The sequence below is a fragment of the Cynocephalus volans genome, chromosome 2 (genome assembly GCF_027409185.1).
Source record: "Cynocephalus volans isolate mCynVol1 chromosome 2, mCynVol1.pri, whole genome shotgun sequence".
NCBI lineage: Eukaryota > Metazoa > Chordata > Mammalia > Dermoptera > Cynocephalidae > Cynocephalus > Cynocephalus volans.
The window spans coordinates 203,511,158-203,532,854 of record NC_084461.1 but is presented as its reverse complement, the minus strand read 5'-3'; the positions used below and the strand labels follow the sequence as shown (position 1 = coordinate 203,532,854).

Below are 21,697 nucleotides of genomic sequence, written 5' to 3'. Positions count from 1 at the left end.
ATTGCCTGGGTGAGAAGGGGCTCCAGGTCTGAGGAGAGGAACCCACAGACTCCACCTGCCATCCCTGCCTCAGCAGAATTGCAGCCCTATCTGCCCTTGCTGAGCTGGTGCCAAGTGTTCGGAATGGCACAACTGGGGCAGTGACAGGAGCTGGGTCTCTGGCCTTGAGGGTGAAGAGAAGTGGAGGGACCCCGGAGGGCAGGCCCTGGGCTTGGGAGAGCGGCCTGGCCAAGCTTGGCACTGATAATGCTGGGCTGAGCCAGCTCCTCGGCCCAGGGGGCAGCACAGGGCCCCCCCAAGTTTCTGCCCTGGAGGAGCCCCCTAGCCAGTGACCACATAGGCTGCTCAGGCTATTTGGAGCCTGCAGGCCCCAGCTCTGCTCCCTTCCTCAGTTGGACTACAGATCTAAATTCTGAGCTGGGATGGCAGGTGATGTGGCCCTTGGTTGTAGGGGCCCAGGAGGTGAGGGAGCTGTGAAGCTACTTCAGATGCCCCATTCTCCATGAGTTTCTGCGCTCCGGGAAAATCCCTGTGGAAGGGGGAACTGAGGCCAAATATCGGGCTCACTGAGCCTCAGGCTCCTCACCTGTGAAATGGGCTGGCTCTGGCCCCAGCAGGTGCATAGAGAAGGAGGGCTGGGTTTGGATTTAAGGAGTGTCAGAGGAAAGGACCCAGAAGAAGACCAGAGCCTCCTCAGGCCATGCCAGGAGCAGGGCCCAGGAGCCCCCAGCCTTGTGCCCTAGCACAAGAGGAGGCTTTCTGCCCCTCCTCCTCCACCCGGCCCACAGCCCTGGGCAAACCTCAAGGACCAGGGCCAGGGTTGGCCATGTGGCTCTGGGCAGGCAGCTGCCCCCTCTGAGCACAGGGTGCCCCCTCCTGCTTAAGGGACCACAGCAGTGATCAGGTTCTGGGGGTTCCTGTACAAATCCCTCCTTAATTTCCCAGGAGCCCCTGGACAGCAGGAAGCGTTAGTGCTACATACAGGTCAGGGTGGGGGCATGGTCAGGGTGTAGGCAAGGCTGGGGCCATCCTCAGAGCCGCCATCAGGTCCTCCACAGCCAGGCTACGGCTCCATGCAAGGCCCATGGGGCAGGTGGGGTGGGGTCGCCGGACATCCAGGCCCTGAAGTACGCACAGATGGTGGCCTGGAGCCGGATGAGGGAGCGGGCTGTAGGCGGCGGTGGATGTAGAGAGGGCCCCGGGCACCGCATGCACCAGACAGGGCATCCAGGTGGCGCCTATTTCATGCCGCTGCGCAGCACCTGGTTGGCCGCGATGAGCATGACACTGATGATGAAGGCGATGGCAAAGGCGCAGATCAGACTCTTGCGCACGCATGTCTGGCGGATCTGCTGGTTGGAGCAGGCTGTGTCCGCCCGCCGGGAACATCAGGGAGCAGGGAGAAACAGAAGGGGACATCAGAGTGATGGGATCAGGAACTGCCTGCACTTCGGCACATGGACTCGTCCCATGGGGCGCACAGGGACTTGAAGCTTGGACAGGCAAGGAGGTCCCCAGCCCCCCTCTGCAAGCTCCTGGTATGTCCCCCTGCCCAAGCAGTTGAGCCCCCCCGTGGGTTTCCAGGGGCCAGCCACTCACTCTCCACATCCACAGGGCACTCCTCGGCCGTGCCCAGGTGGCTCTCCTCCTCTGTCATGATGATATTCTCTATGTCCTTCATGGACAGGTGCTCACAGAAAGTGTCGTAGAGCAGCCGCTTCAGCTCATCCACTGTCAGCTTCTGCATGTCGCACTTGGGAGAGGGGGGAGACATAGTGCTCTGGCCATCACCACCACCGTCCCCACCCAGCACCCAGCAGCCACACAAGCCCAGTGACAGGCCTCCAGATTCTGGAAGGCTGGAAAACCCCCCACAGAGTCCTTGGCCAACACTGCCTCCCTCAGGGAGCCCATGGCCCTCTGGGAGGCAAGACATCAGTGGACAGAAGCCTGGCATGGTCATCTCCCTACACAGTGTGGACCCAGCCATCCGCTGGCCCCATAACACCCCCCTACAGTGTGCACAGCCCTGGGTCCCAGCCAGCCACGGCATACCTTCCAGAAGACGGTGTCAAAGTCAGTGCCATGGAACTTCTCTGGGATCCCTGAGGTGGAGAGCTTTGGTCCCAGAAGGGTCACAAACTCCTCAAAGTCTACTTGGCCATCACCTAGAGGGGGCACAGATCCAATCAGCAGGTCAGGTTGAAGCCTGGCCCAGGCAGGCAACCCAGGGCCCAGAGGACCTGGGATGGAGTCCTGGCCCAGCTTGGGCCTACTATATAACATGTGCCAGGCTCTGGGCTGATGCCAAAGCCACCAAGTGTGATGAGGCCCCACCGTGGAAGATGGAGGTGAGAGCAACATGTAGGCCCTGAATGGGGCTGGCACTTGGGAAACTCTACCATTTCACTGAGAACCTCCATGGCTTCCCAGCACCCTGTTGCTGTCCTGGGTAGGTGTAGGGCCTGACGCTCTCTACAACAGAGACAGGATATGAAGCTCAGGAGGGACCACCTGCCCGGGCTGTCACCTGCTCTCTGGATGGTGAGGAGGAAGGGGATGAAGAAGAGAGGACTTGGAATTACTGCTCCTTATGAATTTTTCCATAATAAAATGCCAGGTGGAAAGTACACTAAATTAATGATTTTATTTTGGGTGGTAAGAATAGGGGTATTTATTATAATCTTTCTACTTTTCTACACTTAAAATTTCTAAGAATGCAGAGTACAAGGAGCAGTTTCTGACCCCTGTGTGTGACTGGGGCTGTCACGACCTCTCTGGCCTCAATCCTCCTGGCTAAGAAACGGGGCCAGACCTGGCTGCAACCTGCCATGGGCTTTGGAGGGACTGGGAGAAGGGGGAGGGAGAGACCCAGGGTGGGCTCAGCCTCAGTGGCCCAAGCCCCAGACCCTGTCCCACCCCCAAGGCCCAGGAGATGGTTGAGGAGACCGAGACAGGGGCCCGTGCTCACCGTCCATGTCCAGGCGCTGGATGATAACTTCCAGCTCCACCTCATTGGGCATGTAGCCCAGGGAGCGCATGGCTGTGCCCAGCTCCTGCTTGGAGATGAAGCCATTGCCATCACGGTCAAACACCTTGAAGGCCTCACGGATCTCTGTGGGGGGAGCAGAGCAGTCTGGGACCTGACCCCTGTCCCCAGCACCCCCCTTCCCAGACCCCCAGTATCCCCGAACCCATAACCTGTGCAGAGTATTGAGAATCCAAACCAGAGCCTGCAGATCTGGTTAGAGACCATCACTGGGTGGCCCAAGAGTGCACTAGTGGGGCTGTATTCAGGGATCCCAGGGCAGGCTGAGCTGGGCAGTAAAGGTGCACCCAGCCCGAGGCAGTGCCCGCCCTCGGGGTCTTTGCATGCCACATTCACACAGCCTTTCCAGGCATGCTCACGACGACCCCATGTGGTGGGTACCACGTGCTGCGAAGGACACTGGGCGGCAGCTGCGGCAGCTGCCAAAGGCTTCCCTGCTCACCCCCACTCCTTCCACTCCCCTCCCCCATCCCCAGCCCGCTGTGCTTCCTCCTGGGGGCTCAGGCTCGTTAACACTGGCCAACACTCGCTAATGGCAGCCACGCAAGACCGCAGCGGCTCCAGGCTAATGGGCTGACGCTAGCTTGGCACAGACTGCCTCTTGGTTTGGGGGAGGCAGGAGGGGTGGAGGGGCCCCACCAGGCCCAGCCAGGATCAGATGTGGGGGTCACCCTCCCATTGTTTAGAGGGAGAGACTGAGGCCTGAGGACCTGCATGACTCAGAGGTGGGGAGACTGGGAATGAGCAAACCAGTGTTTGACCTGGGGCTGGCCTCAGTCATATCCACAGTGTAATGGGCAAAATGGTGTGGGATGACAATGGTTTTACCAAAGACACTCAGGGACTGTTAAGGGGGCCCTAACCTCTCACCGTGGCTCCACTTCTGTTTCTCTGCCTTTGTCCCTTAACGATCACAGCCCCAGCAGGGCCCTAAAGAGCATTTGCTTTTGGGGTGGGAATCTCAGTCCACTCACTCCCGTGCCCTGGGTTCTCCAGGTTCACTTGCTAGCTTCCTGGCCTTTGCCCAAGCTGTTCCCCTGGGTGGGATTTCAGCAGGCAGAGTTAAGCTCCTTGTGTATGTTTTGGAAGTAGATAGACGAAATGCCCCATACCGCACACCCAGAAACTGAAGCCTAGAGAGGAGAGGTGACCAGCCCGGAGTCACCGTTGTTGCTGCTGGTGAGGCTGGCCCAGGCCTTAGGGGTCTGTAAACCCTGAAACTGCTCTTAGGATCCTCCGCCTTGGAGTCATTCCCTGGTCTCAGGGGCAGCAGGGGAACCAGCTCAGCCTGCTGGCCCTATGACAGACTAGGGGTAATGGCTCAGACAGCGAGGTGGCTTGGGCCAAGTCCTCAACCATCATCAGGCTCTTCCCACCTGGTGTCTGTACCCAAGTCTGGGAGGTCAGACTGGCTCATACGTAGGCCAACACGGACAAACCACAGCTGCACTTGAGCTGCCTGAGCCCCCAGACCTCTGGCTCTGGACTTTCACCCCCCCATCCAGGCAGGGCCTGAGAATCTGGTCTCCTAACCAGTGACCCAGGGCCAGAGAAGCAGCTGGGCTGGGAGGTCTGGGCCAGGCCTGGGGATTTGTGCAAACTTTGGACTCTGGGAACTCCGGGCCAACTCCTAGAGTTTTCCTGGGCCACTGAGTAGGTGGTGTGCCCCCTGTCACTGGAGGTGTATAAGCAGAGGCCTGACGGCCACAGGGACTGCTGAGGGAACTCCAGTCGCCTCGGAGTCGGGACACACACACACACACACACACACACAGGGACACACACACACAGGTTTCTGACCAGCACCACTGCCTTCCTGGCACACACACACACACACACGGACACACACACACGGACACACACACACGGACACACACACACACACACACACAGGTTTCTGACCAGCACCACTGCCTTCCTGGCCCAGCCGCAGGCTCTGCCCACCCCAGGCATCCTGACCTCCAGCCCTAGGGGCCCTCTTGGCCCTAGTGGGCACCAGGACTGCTCCACCTCCAGGCTTTTGAACACACAGCTCCTCTGGCCTGCAGTGCTCTCCCCTCACCATGGCACACTATGATGCAAGCCCACTTCTCTCTTGAATGGCACCATCTCCCTGGCACCCCCCCTGCCCCCTGGCTGACTCTGGCCCTCCTCTGGGACCCCAAAGATCCTGCTCTTCCCCTCCTCATACTGACCACACTGGATTGTGAACTAGGAGGGCCACAAGAGCAGGGAGTGTGTCTGTCTTGCTCACGGCCATATACCGGTCACCTGGAACAGGGCCTGTCATTCACGCATAAATGTTGGCTGAATGAATGCTGACATGAATGAGTGACTGATTTGAGGACCCCACCCACCTGGAGCACTCAAAGAAGTATTTCTGCTTTCTGAGCAGAAGTTCACACACACTCAGCCTGAGGCCATCCCTCAGAGCCCACCGGCAAGCCTAGAAAGAAGATGCACTTGCTTTCCATTCTCCAAGCAGCCAAGATGTGCAAGGGGAGGCTGAGGAGGCTGCTTATCCCCTTGTCCAGTCCCCAAGGGCCTCAACCCCACCTACCATATGGCCACCCATAGAAGAGGGGAATCAAGCTGCAGGTGGGGGTGGGGAACCATCCTGGGACCTCCAGGCCAGGGGCTAGTTGGGGGGGGGGACCCAGGGTCAGGCACTGCACCTCTCTGAGTCTGCTTTCCTTTGCAGAGGCCCATTTGGGAGACCACAGGGTGGGATGGCAAAGTCCTGGACTCCCAGTGGGGCTGCAGTGGGAGCCGCCCCCTCCCCTGCAATGAGCTGAGGTCAGTCTCTCTCTACCAGCCTGGCAGGGGCCGGGCGAGGCTCCCAGAGCCCAGGGCTGCTGCAGCTGAAGCCCTGGAGGAGACACACTGGGCTGGCGGGGAGACGGGAGAGGGCAGATGAATCTTGGGGTATGTGGTCAGGCGACAGGCCCCACGGCCATTTCTCAGGCAAAGCAAACCTCCCAAGACCACTAGGTAAATTCACAGACTGCCACCTCCCCATCCACACATCCCGTCAATTACCCCTCCTCGGCACACCCGGCTCACACCAGTCTTGCTTCCGTGCCTTTGCCTCTGCAGGGAGCCCTGCCCGGCCCCAGCCCCAACTGACTGCCATCCGCCCACGGAGGCCAAGTTCAGGCACCATCTTCTGGGCCAGGGAAGCAGCCTGAAGTTGCACAGACCCAGGTTCCAATCCCAGCTCTCCCCCATCCTGGCTTGGTGACCTTGGGCAGATGTTTGCTCACCTGTACGATGGGGCTGCTGGGATGATTAAGCAGGAAAATCAAGCCCTTAAGTGTTTGGCCAGGCCTGGCTCAGAGATGGACGCTGTAAATCAGAACGTCCCAGATGGCAGAGCCGGAAGAAGAGGCAGGTCTGGGTGAACTTGGGACGCCAGGCCGGCCTTCCCATGGGCTGAGGCCAGGACCGGAGTCTGGGGGTGGGATTCTGACTCTGCCGCTCAGCAGCCGAGTGACCTGTGCAAGGCACTTCCCTCTCTGAGTATCAGGTGCCTCGTCTGTGAAATGGGGATGAGACTCCCGCACCATCGCTATGGCCTGGCCTCTGCTGGGGGCTCCCTGAGTATGGGGGGTGTCATGACTCCCTGTCATCGTTGTGCCGTCTGCACATCATAGCTGGGTGCATTTCCCCGAAAGCCTTGCTCCCTTCCTGCCCTGTGAGGCCAGGGGAAGCCTACATGCTCCATCTTGGCATGGGGACTCCTGGCCCGGGAATGGGCTGGCAGGGACACCAGGTTTCCAGGCCGATGCTCTCCCTTACCTGCTACCTCCAGCCTGACACCCCTCAATCCCCTCCCCAACCTGTGGAACTTCGTCAGGGCTTGAGTCCCCAGCAGGTCCCAAGAGATGCCAGCACACTGTCAGAGCCAGAGTCCAGAGGGGGGGCACCAGCAGGAAGTCACCGGAGGGGGCAGCGTCCATCCTCTGCAGCAGCCGCCACTCTCCGCGGCATTGGCCCTGCGCCCTACCACTCTGGCCTCCCTTAGCTTCTGGCCTGTCCAGACATGGCTGCTGGACTTGCAGGGAAAAGAGGCAGAAAGGGGACTCCCCAGCTTCCCCCTGCTCCCATTTAGCCACTCTCAGTGCAGGTTCCACTGTCCGACTAGGCAGGCCAAGTGTCAACCCAGAACCTTGCCTGTTGGCTGTCTGCCTGTCTCTTTCTTCCTCCTCTTTCTGGTCAGAAAGTGCTTGGACTTGCAGCTACCCCATTTCCACCCATGAGTGCTTGAGTCCCCTGATACCACTGGACCAGCCTCAGTGCCCCAGGAGGACTCTGCTATGCATGTAAGTTGGAGAGGGGATGCGTCCCAGCCATGGTGGGGTGTACAGAAAGAATCTGGGCAAGCTGTGCCTCTCCCTCAAGGAAGCTGGGTGGGCCTCAGGTCAGCTCTGCCCAGCCACATCCCTACCCTGCAGTGCCCTGCACATCCTGAGCCCCTGCCTCAAGGGCCTTGCACGCTCCAGGCTCCTACTCCGCAGGGCCCTCTCCTCAGCCTGCCCTGCTGCTGCATCTGAGTCCCCGATCCCCCACCGCCAGGCCTCATGCTGAGCACTTCCACTGCATCCTCTGTCACCAGCAGCCCTGACACTGCCAACTCCCCTTTTACAGATGGAGAAACTGAGGCTCAGAGAGGCAAGTGATTGCCCAAGGTCACTCCGTGTGCCGAGGGTACAGACACTCGATCCCACCACTGCCTGGCTGGGAAGCCCTCATCTTAGCACTGTGCTCCCCACCTCCCTGCCTGGTCCTCCTCCCTGCTCAGACTGACCGCCCCCTGGATTTCTGCGGCAGGCACATACTGTCTGCAGCATCTCATCCCAGGCTGCCCAGCTCCCTCTTCCTGACATGTGTGGCTCCCCCACTGATGGCGTCCTCCCAGCAAAGGGCCTGGGTCTTACCCAGACTGCCCTAGGACAGGAGCACTAATGAAGAAGTGGAGAGGATGGGAGTTTGGGGGAGGATCTGTGCCAGGGATGGCCACTTTCTCCCAGCCCTGGCATTTAAGGACCACTGCAAGAGGCCTGGGGCATGCAGAAGGCTTTTGGGGTGCCTGCAGCCAAGAAGGGGGTCGGTCATGGAGGACTTCTTGCCTTCATCTGTAGCTGCCCTCCAGCTGGGAGGTGGGATGGGGCCATCCACCACCCCCACCTGCCTGCTCCAGGGAGGGCCCTGCCCTTCAGATGCCCCCTGTGCCAGGGCCCCTCTGCTCCCTATAGTCCAGAAGGGGATGGAAGAGAAGCAGGGAGTACAGTCGTTGTGGCTGGTGACTGACACCGCTGGGTTCCTGCCAGCTTGTTCGTCGGACGGCCCAAGGGGAGCCTGCGGCCTCCTTGCCCCTGCTGTGCCCACCCTGTGCCTCACTCACCCTGGCAGCCCAGCCTCCTTCAGTTTCTCCTGTTCCTTGGGGTGTGTACTCCAGGACTGGGGCATCAGGAGAGGAGGAACCCAGTGAGGCCTGGAGTGGGGGTGCCAGGATCATGGTAGGGGTGCTGGGAGCAAGGGGAGGGAATGAAGTGGAAGCTGCTGGGGTCTGGGAGACATGATGACCCTCGCCCGAATGACCAGGAGGAAGGGATGGACGAGGGCCTCTGGAGGGGGAAACTGGCAGGAGGTTTGGGGTGACCCAGAGCAGGAGAGAATGAAGGTGGGGAAGAGATGGCCTCTGCCCCATCCTCTGCCTTCTTGGCCCGCATCATCCCCCTCCTTTTCCCAGGCCCTGGAGGAGGCTCTGGCTCTTGGGCTCAGCCCAGATAGGATGGCACCTGGGCTTTGGGTGTGAATGGTGAGGTCAAGTTGGAGGATCCAGTACCCATCCCTCCGTCCTGCCTGCATCAGACCCCAGACCCCATCTCCATAGCTCTACTGGTATCTGAAGGTTTGTGAGGGGAGTTGGTGAGGAGCAGTAGCCTTGGTGCAGTGAGCAGGATGGGACCGGCCTCCACTCTCTCCCGATCGTCCCCCTGACCTAGTCTGACTCCCCCAAGACCTAGTCTGCCCCCACCTGGGCTTGGGGATGAGGAAGGACCTCCCTCTATGGCTTCCCCTGAGCTCCCAACCTCATCCCTGACTGCACTGGTCTCTCAGCTGCACCCCCATAGGCCCTGATGAGCTCCCAGATCTCAGAGACCCCTGGCCCCAAGGTACCCAGAGAGAGGCGCATCCTCTGGGTGATCTCAGCCCTGCCCACACCAGCAGACAAGCAGATCCCAGGAGGCGAGACTCCTATCAGCCCAGAGCCCCCCACTCCACTCCATATGGGGCCCCAGAAGGTCTGGGGGGAGGGGAAGCCTGAGCACCTCCCCCCAGCCCAGCAGGGACAGAGCTGGGCAGGCCACAGGGGTCTCACTGCTCCCCAGGATACCCTGTCCAGGGACCCCAGCCCCTGTCCTCTGCTCTGATCTTGCCTCGCCAACTGCCTCCGGTCCCCATTCATGTCTGAGAGGTGGAGGGACTGGAGTGGGGGGCAGGTTTGGGTCCCTGCCTCTCTGCCTTTCCCTTCCAGGCTTGGCTATCGCGACCAAGACGCCCAATCCGGCCACTTGTTGTCGCCACCGCCTGCCGGGCCGCCTTCCCCGCGCTCCAGGCTGGGGGTTCCCGCAGGGCTGCGAGGAAGGGGCTGCGGCTGCAGGAGGGGATGCGGGTGGCCCCGCAGCGGACAAGAGCCGGGCAGTCGCCCTCTCCCCTTCTGCCGCTGCCCAAGCAGATTGGATTTTTAAAGCGACACGAGCGGAATGTCAATGCGAGCGCAGAGCCACGGGCGGGCGCCGCGGAGGGGATCAGGATGCGGGTGCTCCGGCCGCACCGGCGCGGTGGGCGCAGCGCGGACCCTCACTCCAGCCCGCTGCGGTGCCGCACCGTCACCGCGGACTGCGCGGCCCCGTGACCCCGCTGCGGGACCCGGCAAGTTTCCGCAGCGCGGGGTCCACGCGGGCAGGCGCTGGGCCCTCCGCCTCGGCGACCCCCAGCGGGGCGCCCAGGGGTGCGGGCTGGTCGCGCCTCCCCGCGGAGCTGCTCGCTGGAGCGCCCACCTGGCGGCCGGCGCCTGCGGTCAGCCCCCCGCCCCCCAAGCCCGCGCTTCACCTGGGCGCACAGGTAGGAGGCCTGGCGGGCGGGGGTCCCGGCGGGGCACTCACCCTCCAGCTCGTCCTCGGGGATGTCCACGGGGTGCTGCTCCGACAGCAGGTTGGGCACGGTGTAGATGCCCCGGTACATCAACGCCGCCGTCACCGGGTGGAACGGCATCTTGGAGGCTCCGCGCCCGCCCGTCCGCCGCAAACTTTGAGGCCCGGGCTCATGGGCCGCCGGCGGCCCCGGGGGCGGCTGGAGCGGGCGGGGCGCGCGGCGGCGGAGGGCGGCGGCGGCGGCGAGGCGGGGGGCGCCCCTGCGGGGGCCTAGCGCCCCCGGGCCCCCGGCCGCCGGGCCATGCCGCCCCCTCCCTCGTCGCGCTCCGGGCCGGGGCCCCGCAGGGGCGGCGGGGGCGGCGCCGCTCGGGCCTCTGCGCTCCGGCCGCCGCGAGCCGCGCCCGCTCCTCGGTGCCCCGCGCGCTGCGCGCTGCTCGCTGCCCGCTCGTCCGCTCGCCGGCGCGGCCGCCCGGCCCGGCGCTCCGGCTCTCGCCGCCTCTCCTGCTCGCTCGCTCGCTCGCTCTGTGCAGCGCCGGCTGCGCTCCCCGCCTCCCCCGCCCGCCGCCCGCCCGCCCCCTCCGCGCTCCCCACCCCCCGCCGCGCCCCCACCCGCCCCTTCCCGCCACCGGTCCATGAGCGGCCGCCCCGAGCCCGCCGGCCCTCCTTACCCCTTTGGCCCCTGGCGCCCCTTTCCGCCTACGTCTTCCTCATGTCACACGTTTTCCCCCAACCCAAGTCCGCAGCCGTCAGGTCCAGGGTGCGTGTGGGTCGGGGGCGGGGCCCTTCCTTCCTTCCTGACCCTTGGCCCACCTTCCCGCCGGACATCCCCTCGCCAGGAGCTAAAAGCTGGAAACTGAGGACCAGAGACTCAGACAGGTGAGTCGGCCCAGACCCCTGGGTCCTTAAGAAGAATCGCCCTGTTGGTGCCAGGAAAGGCTCCAAGGTGGGGAAACTGAGGCTGACAGAGAAGGACGTTGACCAAGGTCATGGGGCAGCAGCAGCAGGCAGGAGCTGGTACAGGTCTGGGATAGGCTTTTCTGCCCTGCAGCTGCCACTGGAAGCTGATCTTGTTCCCCACAGTGGGGCCCCAGTCCTGGTTCCTTCCCAAGCCTCTACCACTCAGCTTGCAGCTGGGAGCCAGGATGTTTCCAGACCCACTGGGCAGTGAAGGACAGAGACATGGCTGGTGCCTGTGGGGTCTGGTGTCAGGGCCTGTCAGTTCACATGGCCGCAGGTTAGACCTCATGTGTGTGCAGGGCTTCCCCAGGCCCCAGAGCACGTGTGCATGGGGGTGGGGAGCAAGTGTTTGAGGGAGCAGCATGTGTGTCATACATCTGTTATCCCCGAGGAAGTGTATGTGACACTGGGTGTATGTACATGTGTTTTGAGTCCACATGCAAATACATGAGTGTCTAGAGTTTGTGTGGCCACCTGTGTGTGCAAGGTTGTGACGGGCAGGGGAGGTGATGGCAAGATCCTGTGGCAGGTGGGGGGAGGTGTGCAGGCTTTGGGGCTGGGAGTGGCATGGGCACATGTGAACCAATGTGCATGTATGTTTGTGGGGAAGGATGACCTTCTGGCCTGGATGTGGCCCCAGCTTTGGGTCCTGCCCCTGGAGAGCCAGTTGGCACCACCTCCCTGCCCCCTTTGGTCCAATCAGCCAATGATCCCAGCAGGAAAGCTGATTGCCACAGCCCTGCCTGGCCCTGCCCTTCCCGAGCTGATTACATTTTCTGCTTGTTTCTGCTTTTGTCGCTGATTAACCACGGCCCTGTCTCAAGGTCTGGGAAGAGGGAGCTCAGTAAGAGATGCCAGCCCCAGCCAGCATGGTCTGGGCCAGGCCTGGGCCCCAGTACTTTTTGGGCACAGCTGTGGCAGGAGCTCCCAGAAGCATCTAAAACCTGCAGAGGAGCCAGGAGGGACCCCAGCTGTCTGTCTCTATCTTTCCAGGCCTCTATGGGCCAGCCAGCTGCCTATTAGTATCTGGGGATGTGGTGTGAGACGCCCCAGAAAAGCACCCCCCAAAGCTCTCCTGGTCTGCCTGTCCCATCTGCTCTCTGAACTTCCCCTGTTAGAGCTGAATGCTTTGAGCTCCCTCAAAGGTTTTGATGGAACAGAGGAGTGAGGAAGAAAGAACCCAATACTCGAAGCCAAGCAGAGGTGGGACACCTGCATTTATCACATCCTCACTGTGGGACTTTAGTCCTGTCCCTTAACACCCCACGGCCTCAGTTTCCCCCCTGGGAAGTGAGGGTGGCAATGCTGCCTTCCAGGCAGCAGTGAGGATGAACCGCTGTAACATATGAGTGGTGGCTCGCAGCGCCTCCCTGCATCTCTTGGGGGTTTCCCATTAGCATGAAAATCCCCCCCGAGGAATATGAATTAATAGTAATTATAGCTTTGAGTATTGATTGAGAGTGTAAGCTGCAGCAGCTTGCTCCTTTGGTATTTGCTGAGTGTCCAGGCTGTGCTGGCCCAGGCTAGCCAGCTCTCAATCAGGATGACTGGGCTGAGGGAGGGTGGGCTGGAGCCTGTTGAGGGGCTGGCAGGAGACCCAGCTCCCAGCGACTCCCTGGGAGTCTGCTGCAGAGCGTGTTGGCACTGGCTGGGTGGAGGGGCAACTGCTGCATCCCTTAGCTTCTGGCCTTGCTGTCCAGGTGGGGAATTTTCAAAGGAAGGGGAAGAAATGGTCCCAGAATAAATGAAGCAGAAATCAAGCGGGCCTATCTAGCATGGCCGGGCCCTGTGAATCTGTGCTGAGGGAGGACACGTGTGTCCATGGAGATGTGGGCCTCCCCCCCCCGACCTCGGCTTTGACCTGTGGCTGAGGGGTCAGACTATCAACCTTTGTAACCAGGGTGCTCCCTGGGGTAGGCTCCCCCAGGCTGAAGGGGCAGGGTCTGCTGGGGATTATAGCTCCAAGGTCATGGTGCACCCCACTGCTTGGACCATCTCTCTCATCCCAGTACCCTGGTGACTCAGGCCAATCCCTGTTTTCTCCTTTGGTGTAAAACCATGGCTGCAGCACTGGCTGTTGACCCAGGGGCTGCCAGTCAGCACCACACTTCCACATGCCACCAGCTACACCTGCTCCCCCTTCTCGGTCTGCTGAGTGGGTGCATGGGCCACACCTGGGCTGTGCATATGAGCTGCCGGGTCCCCCTAAGCCTCGGAGGGCAATGCGACCTTGCCCCCATTCATAGATGAGGACCACGGACCAGATTATATCATAGAGCCTTAGAAGGCAGAGCTGGGATTGGAGCCCAAGGTGGGGCAGGGGCTCCAGAGGCCAGGCTCTGGGCTATGCTGATCTCTCCCTGCCCTTCTAAGCCTGGCAGGAACCCCACTGCCTCTGGGAACTGCCATCAGCCTCCTTAGCCCTCCACCACTGTGGGCACTGGGAAGCCCCTGGCTGCCAGGATGAGGAGGAGCTGCTCATGTCCAAGGCTCACAGGGCAAGGGACACAGGGCCAGGCAGCATGATCAAAGCTGCAACTCACTCTATCTGCTGAAAGGTTAGGTTGGGGGCAGCTTTTACAGATGGACATGGAGGCAGGACTTGAAAAGTCTCTGGACATGGGGTGGGGGAGGCAATGCCTTGAGCAGCGCCTTTTCTGCATGGAGAAACCAGAGCTTGCTGTGTGACTCTCAAGCCTCAGCTTACTCACCTGTTAAACAGGAACATTTCTAGCCCTTGGAGTGAATGATTAGATCCTGAATGGAAAGTGTGCAGTGTACTTATCACAAGTCAGAGGAACTCCAGGGGGAGGAGCCAGGGTGGGCAAAAGCTCCAAAGTGTGAGCTCTGGAGGGCAGTGTTTGGGCCTGCATCCCCCAGATCTCCAGTGCCTAGCACAGGGCTGGACTGGCCATGGGAAGGTGGACAGGGATGGATGTGAGTATCTGCCAAATGAATGAATGAGAGAATGAATGAATGAACGATCGCCCTCTCACCCACCACCCTTCAGCATTGCAGCCCTGTCCTCTCCTCGACACGTCACGGGGAGCAGATGGCGTGATTGCAGGGTGTGAATTATGTCTGTCGCTCCCCCATCTGGGGAAGGTGCTGCCACCATCACATTGCACTCCCCAGGGTGCCCACAGGCAGACATGTGGGAGTTGGGTCCTCCCAAGACAGATCTCCACGGATCTCACCCGCTAATCCTTGACTCCAGGCTGGAGACACTGGGAGAGGTGACCCACTGCAACCTGTGACTCAGGGAGGTTCCCCAAGTGGCAGGGAGACAAAGGGAGGGAAATGGAAACCACCATGTCTAGAGGCCAGAGTCCTCCTCTCTTAAGACCAGTGTGGTCCCGCCCTCCCTGGCTGTAGACCTCTCCTCCAAGGCCAGCATCCTCTTGCCACCGGTGTTCAGCACCAGGGAGAGCTCCCGGCAGAGCCTAGGGCCCAGCCACGAAGGGTGAAGTTGTGGAGAGACCCGGGAGAGCCTGTCAAGGCAACCAATGAACCCATTGTCCAGAGAAAGAAATCAAAGTGGAAGGAGGGTAAGCACCAAGTTCAAGGTCATTCTGGGACCACTGACCGAAGCCCTGCTGAGCCAAGAGTCCTGCTAGGAGAGAAGGCAAAGGGAAATACTGGTGGTGGGGAGGGGGCATCCAGGGAACGCAGAGGTTTTGGCCTCTGCTCCTTGGCTGGGAAACAATATTGTTCCAGAACCCACTAGGGACAGTGTCTGGAGGTGAATAAAATATTCATTGTCCGGGCAAACTCACACAGTCACTTGATGAATAATGGAATTTATAGACTCGCAGATGCAGACTGGGTCGGGAGTGTGGGCCGGAACCCTGTCTGCTCTGATCCCTGCCCTACTCTGGCCACCCCCACTCTGAATCCTGAGCTGCCCAGCTTCCAAAGGTGACAGGAGTGGACAGGACAGCAGGGAACAAAGTCCATGTGAGGGAAACAGGGCAAAGGTGACAGGCCCTTGAATTTGTTGCTCCTTGAGGAGCAACTTGGTGATAGAAAAAGAGGACTGGACCTGGAGTCTGGTGTGGCTGGATGAAGCCTGACCACTGTTAGCCAGCTCTGTGCCCTAAGCATGGCACCTTTCCTGGCCTCAGTTTCCTCCCCTGTAAAATGGGATTGATGCCACAAAGCCTGCTACATGGATTTGCTGAGATGACGAAGGTGATGGTGCCTGGTGCTGATGTCCCTGAGGCTAGACCTTTTGAGCCTCCCTCTCCAGTTCCCAGACTCCCCTGAGCCCAGGAGTGGTCTCCCCTGGTTGCTCCAGGTCGAGCTGGAAGGCAGGAGACATCGCCATAGGAGGAGAGACACTTCAGGCATTCAGGGCAGGGCTGATTTCAACCACAAACACCTGGTTCACCAGGGACACATTCAGGCACACAGCCCCTCTTCCCCCCAAGAGGTTCTGCACCACTGGTCTGGGCTGGGGCCTGGACAAGGGTACCCTTTAAAAGCTCCCTAGGAGCTTCCATGGTACAGCCAGGGTTACAACCAATGCTCCAGAGGAAAAGGCTTGGCAGGGGAAACTGAGTCTGGGGAGGAGTGGGAGGAGCTTGGGAATGTTCTGCCTAGGCAGTAACAGAGATCCCTGTCCTGGTCCTCTCTGGGAAGTGGAACCTACTCTCAGGGCGTGGCCAGGCTGCTGTTTGTGAGGCTACCCCAAGGATCTGGACCCTGCACAGATGGGATGGGAACCATGGGTTCCACTGGCCTGGCCCTTGCTCCAGGCCCACTTCCTGAGTAACAGCTGTGGCAGCTGGCAGGAGATGAGGCACGAGACAGCTTCTAATTGCTCTGGGCTTCCCAGATCCCTGCCTCAGTCTGTTGCCTCTGATGAGCTGCTCAACTGACCTGCCTGGGAGGCTGGCTGCTCCCCCAGAAAAGGCCCCATCTCCAGTCAGCCTGGGCATCACAGCCTAGGGTCATAGGTGGGGGTAAGTCACCTCTCCTTGTCAGGTCTTGCCACGCCTGGAGCAGGTCGAGGCTGGGACCCTGCGGTCCCCCAGGGCCCTGTCGCTCTCCTCTCCACATCTCTCTGTGTGACATAAAGGGCTTGTGCATGAGATTCCACCTCCACAAGGGGGTGCATGGGGCTGAAACACACAGACCCTGCAAGGGGGCTCTGCAGCCTTACCTGGCACACCCTGTCCCTGCCGGTGGGCATGAGAATATCCTCTAGGGTCAAACCCCCAGGCGAGTTGTTGGACCTCTGAGTCTCAGTACTTCACCTGGGCATAAAGACGCCTATTTCTCAGGGTGAGCACAGGAAGGGTATGGCATGGATGGTGCTGAGCCCAGGGTCCAGGACAAGACAAATGTACGGCAGCGTCCTGTGACGCCATAGACCTGCAGTCTCGGCACACGTCCTTGAGCTGAGCTTGTGGGTTGTTGCTGCCTCTGGACTCCTCCTGCTGCCCGACCCCCTGCCCCTCCGTTTTGTGGAAGCACCTCTAGGGCAAGGGATGGAGATCAGGGACTGAACATTGCAAATTCTTTCTCAGGATGACCAAGTTATTTTTCCAACTTCAGTCCACTCCGACACTTCCCCTTCCCTGTGTGTGAACTGCTGCCTCTGCCTGCCACCATGTGGCCTGGGGGCAGCCTGTGTTTGCACACCTCCAGGGACAGGTAGCTCACCCCTCCAGAGGCAGCGGCCAACACTCGCCTGGCCCTGGGCTCTGCCTTTGTACTCAGAGATCTCCCCTGCTTTGAGACAAAGCACTGAGGGCCCATAAAGGGGCAGCTGCACATCACTGGGAGAGGGGCAGTGCTATCCTGTGGCTGCTCATCAGAGTGACGCCTCCCTCCACGGTGGGGGACATCATGTGAGGTTGGCACCCTGAGCCTGTGGGCAGAAAGAGGGCAGGGGAAGTGGGGCCAGGCTTTCAGATGATCACCCCCCACCCCTCGTGCCAGGTCTTAGCTGCTGAGATTAGCCTGGCACTGAGAGAGTGGGACATGGAATAGGTGACTTGTGTCCCTGGGAAACGTGGAAGAGGCCCAGTCTGGAGGCACTGCCCAGGGAGAGGCTGGGCTTGGGGAGCCCCCCATGCTGCTGCCACCAGTTCTATAGGGAACTGGGCTGTGATCCTTTGGAGTCCCCAATTGTCAGGGGACTGGGCCGGGGCAAGCACAAGGACCCCAGGGGTGGTAGATGGAGGGACTTCCTCCAGGGCTGAGCTAGGCCTACATCCCTGGCCAGCCCCCATCCAAGGGTCGCCTAATGGGCCTCGAGGCCCGTAATGCCCTGGCTATGTTGAGCCTAAGTGATGATAAAATCGACAGCAGTTTAATTGGTAATTTTAATCCTGGACAGAGCAGTAAAGGCGTTACTAATTGGATCGTTAGAGATTTGTGCTTTATGGCTGTGTAATTAGAGGAGCCATTGGGGGCCAGGTGAACTAGGGGGCCATGTGGGGCCAGGAGCAGGGAGCAGCGGGCAGGTCCCCTTTCCCAGGCTACAACTGGGTCACTTCTAGGACCTCCCACTCTCCTGATGCTCGTTCCAAGCCATGGCTCTGAGGCAGTGAAGTGAGGGGGGCACAGCCAGGGGTCTTCATGCCACCCCTGCTAGACCCGGGATCCCATCATATCAGGAGAGCCTTGGAGAGCACTATGCAAAGGGACCCCAAAGCTCATGGCCTAGTTCCCTGTAGCATCTGGGTGGAGGGGCTCCCCAAACTCAGACCCTCCCTGTATCCTCACACTCATGTCCCCTGAGCTCACACAGGCTCATATGACTCTAGACAGTCTTGCCCGTGGGCTTACCATATGCACCAATGTCCTTGCCTGCGCAAGTAGAACCACAGCCCTGTGCCCTCCCCCAGGACCCTGGGTAACCACAAAGTGTCATTTTAGAATAGGAAGCATTCTTAGGTTCTCTCCTCTGATCATTTCTCAGGTGGGGAAACTGAGGTCCAGGAGGGGAGGGACACCCTTGAGTATGCTCCACAGCTGATCTCATACGTGCTTGGGAGGCACATAGGTGCATGCTCACCGCTCCTGCACACCACGTGTGGGTGGGCTGTCATGCACACACATGCGCCTCTCTGCACTCGTGTGAGGGGCACAGGGTTGACCACCCAGAGCGTGGCCGGGGCCCCCACCCCATGCTCAAGGGGCTGATGTTGTGGGGTGCCCTGTGGGGGATAGGCAGGGTGGAGCATTCTTTAGGTTGAGTTCACCAAAGGCTACAAATGTGCCTGGCACTCAATAAATATTTGCTGGACTAATGAATGAAAGAAAGAAAGGAGAAAAGGGGAGGAAGGGAAGGAGAGAAGGAGGACAGGCAGACGTGGACTCAGGGCCTGTCACATGCCCTGCTCAGTGGTCCCCCAGGGCCCTCCCCTTCAACTTCTAGCACCTCCTGTTGGTGCCCTAACCTGCCATCGGTTACTGCCCTAAACTCTGCATGGTCCCCTCCCCACCCTCCAATGGCACCTTCTTCCAAGGAAGAGCCAGTCACCACAGGGGCCTGCAATGCCCCCTCCTCACCTCTCTGCTCTCAGCCCCTCCCATCACCTGCTCCAGCTGCCTCACCTGGGCCCTGCCTGTTCACAGCAGAGTGCCAGGTGCGCTCCTGCCTCAGGGCCTTTGCACTCGCTGTGTCCTCTGCCAGGAACGCTCTCCCCCAGAGACCTTCATGGCTCACTCTTTCAGGCCTTTACTCAAAAGTCACCTTCCCAGTGGGCCTTCTCTGGCCACCCTAGCTTAAAAAAAAGAGACAAACAGTGCCTCATCTCCCGCCCACCCTGCCTTGTGGTCCTGGCTTGCATTTCCCTCATTGTAACACACCACAGACTTGCCTTTCTTGCCTGCTGCTGGATTTTGTTCACTGCTGCATCCCTGATGTGGTGACATGTTAGGTGCTCATGCACAGTGGGTGAATGAATGGAGAACTGGAGGGTCCCTGCAGAAGCCACCCTGGGATGTGAGGGCAGCTTGTGGGGGGATGTGCGGGTTGAGGGGGGCAGAGACAGCCATGGGGCAGGGGTGGTGGCTGAGACACCCTGGCCAAGGGCCCTTTCTCTCTGGCTGACCCACTCCCACCCCCCAGCAGCAGCTCAGTTGGGAGACAGCACCTCAGCGACCTACATCAGCAAATGACTCCGCCAGGTGGGGGCAGGGAGATAAGAATTTCTGTCCTCCTGCCAAATACTGCGGAGCCACACCACCTCAGTCCCCTCCACCTGAACAGCCACCAACACGACCTATGCTCCCCTTCAGCCAGGTAACCCTGTGGCCTTCAACTGCCTCCTTCATGCTCCTTGCGTAAGAAGTGGCTACCTTTGGGGTGGGTTTTAGAGCCCTGAGAAGACCCCCTTCTCTGCTGGCCCCAGGCCGCTGTTCACAAGCAGGTGACAGTGTCTGAAATCCCATCATCAGCAATGAGGTGGGTCATACAAGTGACACCCTCCCACCACCTGGCCCAGCTGCCTCGGCTTGACCAAGTGATGTATGGCCCACTAGCCTGCCAAGAAGTGACAGCAGATGGATGGGCAGTGCCGGGGGCAGGCTCAGAGCCAGGAGCTGTGAACAGGGGGGTTGGGGAGATGCCTGGCTCTGGAGAAAGCCATTCCCGGAACGTCACCTCCCTGACCGAGGGCAGGACAGGCAGAGCAGACTTGTCTTGGGCATGGTTCCCATACTTGGCCCTTATTGTGTGGTGGTGCAGGGAGCTGGAGGGCTCTGGGCCCCTCATGGCATCTCTCCAGGCCTCAGTTTCCTCATCTGTAAAATGGCGATGAAACACCCAGTGGGAGGTGGCAGAGAGGATCAGCCAAGAGAACACACATGAAGCACAGCCCCCAGACTCGGGGTGCTCCAGCCCCAAGCCCTCCAACCCTGTTCAGCCTGTCCCAACACCCTGCTTCCTCCTCCCTGTGTCTCTCCACCTGCCTCTCCCCCACCTTCCCTCTCTTGGCCTTCAGGACAATTGCACAGCCAGACATGGGCAGGACCTTGGAAAGTTTCTAGTTTGACCTCCCTCCCATTTTCCAAATGGGAAAACTGAAGTCTTGAGGAAGGAAGGACCTGCCCAAGATCAGGTGGGGGATCTTGGGAGACCCCTCGTGGTGATTGCTGCAAGAAGACCCCCTCCCCAGTCATGGACACAGGAAGGTGGTGAGTGGCGGCTGCCTCTGCTGGCCAGCAGGTGGGGAAGGACAGGCAGGACAGCGCTGGCACAAGGAAGGGGGCTGGGGGGGCCGGTGCAGCTGCTGCGGCCGAGTCAGGATGCGCCAGACGCCTCTGTGGGCACTGTCTGCGTCCAAGGAGACCGGGACACTGGGCGGACGGACAGCGTGTCCTTGCAGGCTGGAGGAAGGATGGGGAGTGGGGGGGTCATTCTGGGAACCCGGGCTGCCTGCAGGGCCGGGCGGCATCTCCTGCTGTCTTCTCACCTGCCCCGCTCCGCAGAGGAACCTGGACCCCACATGGAGCTCCCAATGGCTGTGGGCATATGACACAGATGTACACAGACAGGTCTGGGTGGACATGGATGCCAGTGCAGAGGTGTGCCCTTGTGACTGGGTGTGGTGCACACGTGTGCTGTGGTCACTGGGTGACTGGGTGTGTGTGCACATGAAGGGTCTGACACCTGGGCCTGAGACCCTAGGACTGAGACAGAGCAGGTCCCTGGGGGGACGGATGTGTGTGGACACACCACACGCATCTTTGTGTGGGTTGCGTTGCACGTGTGTACACACTCAACACCCATCAAGCCCTGCACAAACTCAGCCTCAGTCAAAAGGAACAGAGGCTGCCCCCTGTTGTCAGATGGGGAAACTGAGGGCAGCAGCCTGCCTGAGGCTGCCAAGTTTCTGCCTGGAAATTTATGAGAACGACCCCTGCCCCATCCTCACAAGGTTGGGCTCAGACAAGAAACTGTCCCACCAAGTGGGAGGTAGGTTTGACCCTGAAGACAGATCATGGGTGGGGCCAGTATTCTGGGATGTGAGTCTTGTCTTGGATTTTTTCCTCCCTGTAGGGACAGAGCCAGACCCTGCAACCCCCTCTGGGGTCCCTTGGGACAGCCCCCTGCTCGGGACCAGAGGCCAGGACATTTGCAGAGGGGGGCACCCGACTCGGCCGCAGCAGCTGCACCAGCCCCACCAGTGGAGAAAGGAGCCCTCCACTCCTCCAGGGTCCCTGCTGGGAAATGCTGATGAGGCCCTTCCACGAGAAAGAGGGGTGGGTCCCCAAGGTCATCTCAGGGACGAGGTGGTGGTCCCAGCCACGCCAGGCCATACCCCACACAGGCTCTCCTGCTGGCCACCGGTCTGGGAGGGGAGACGAGCCCAGGGTATGGGGATGTGGGGTCTGAAATGATCCGAGGCAGGGAGGCAGGCCTTCCGGTTCAGTTAGTGAAGGGATTTGTCATTTTAATGATGTGATATTTCTTGCTTGGCTCCTGTCTGTGGCAGCGCAAAGGGGACAGCTGCCTCCCTGAATGAGGGGGTGCCGGTGCTGGTGGGGGGTGTCCTCAGACTCCCAAGCCTCT

The 21,697-nt window shown here is 60.3% G+C and overlaps 1 protein-coding gene across 1 annotated transcript; it reads right to left on the bottom strand.

The window, feature by feature from the left end:
- Positions 1-1,238: 1,238 nt before the first annotated feature.
- CABP7 (calcium binding protein 7) lies at positions 1,239-10,330 on the bottom strand. Its single transcript, XM_063087333.1, has 5 exons — positions 10,222-10,330; positions 2,972-3,115; positions 2,056-2,168; positions 1,600-1,753; positions 1,239-1,366 (listed from the first exon to the last, which is right to left on the bottom strand). Exons 1-5 carry the CDS (start codon positions 10,328-10,330, stop codon positions 1,239-1,241), a joined length of 648 nt encoding a protein of 215 aa, XP_062943403.1.
- Between the last annotated feature and the right edge of the window lie 11,367 nt (positions 10,331-21,697).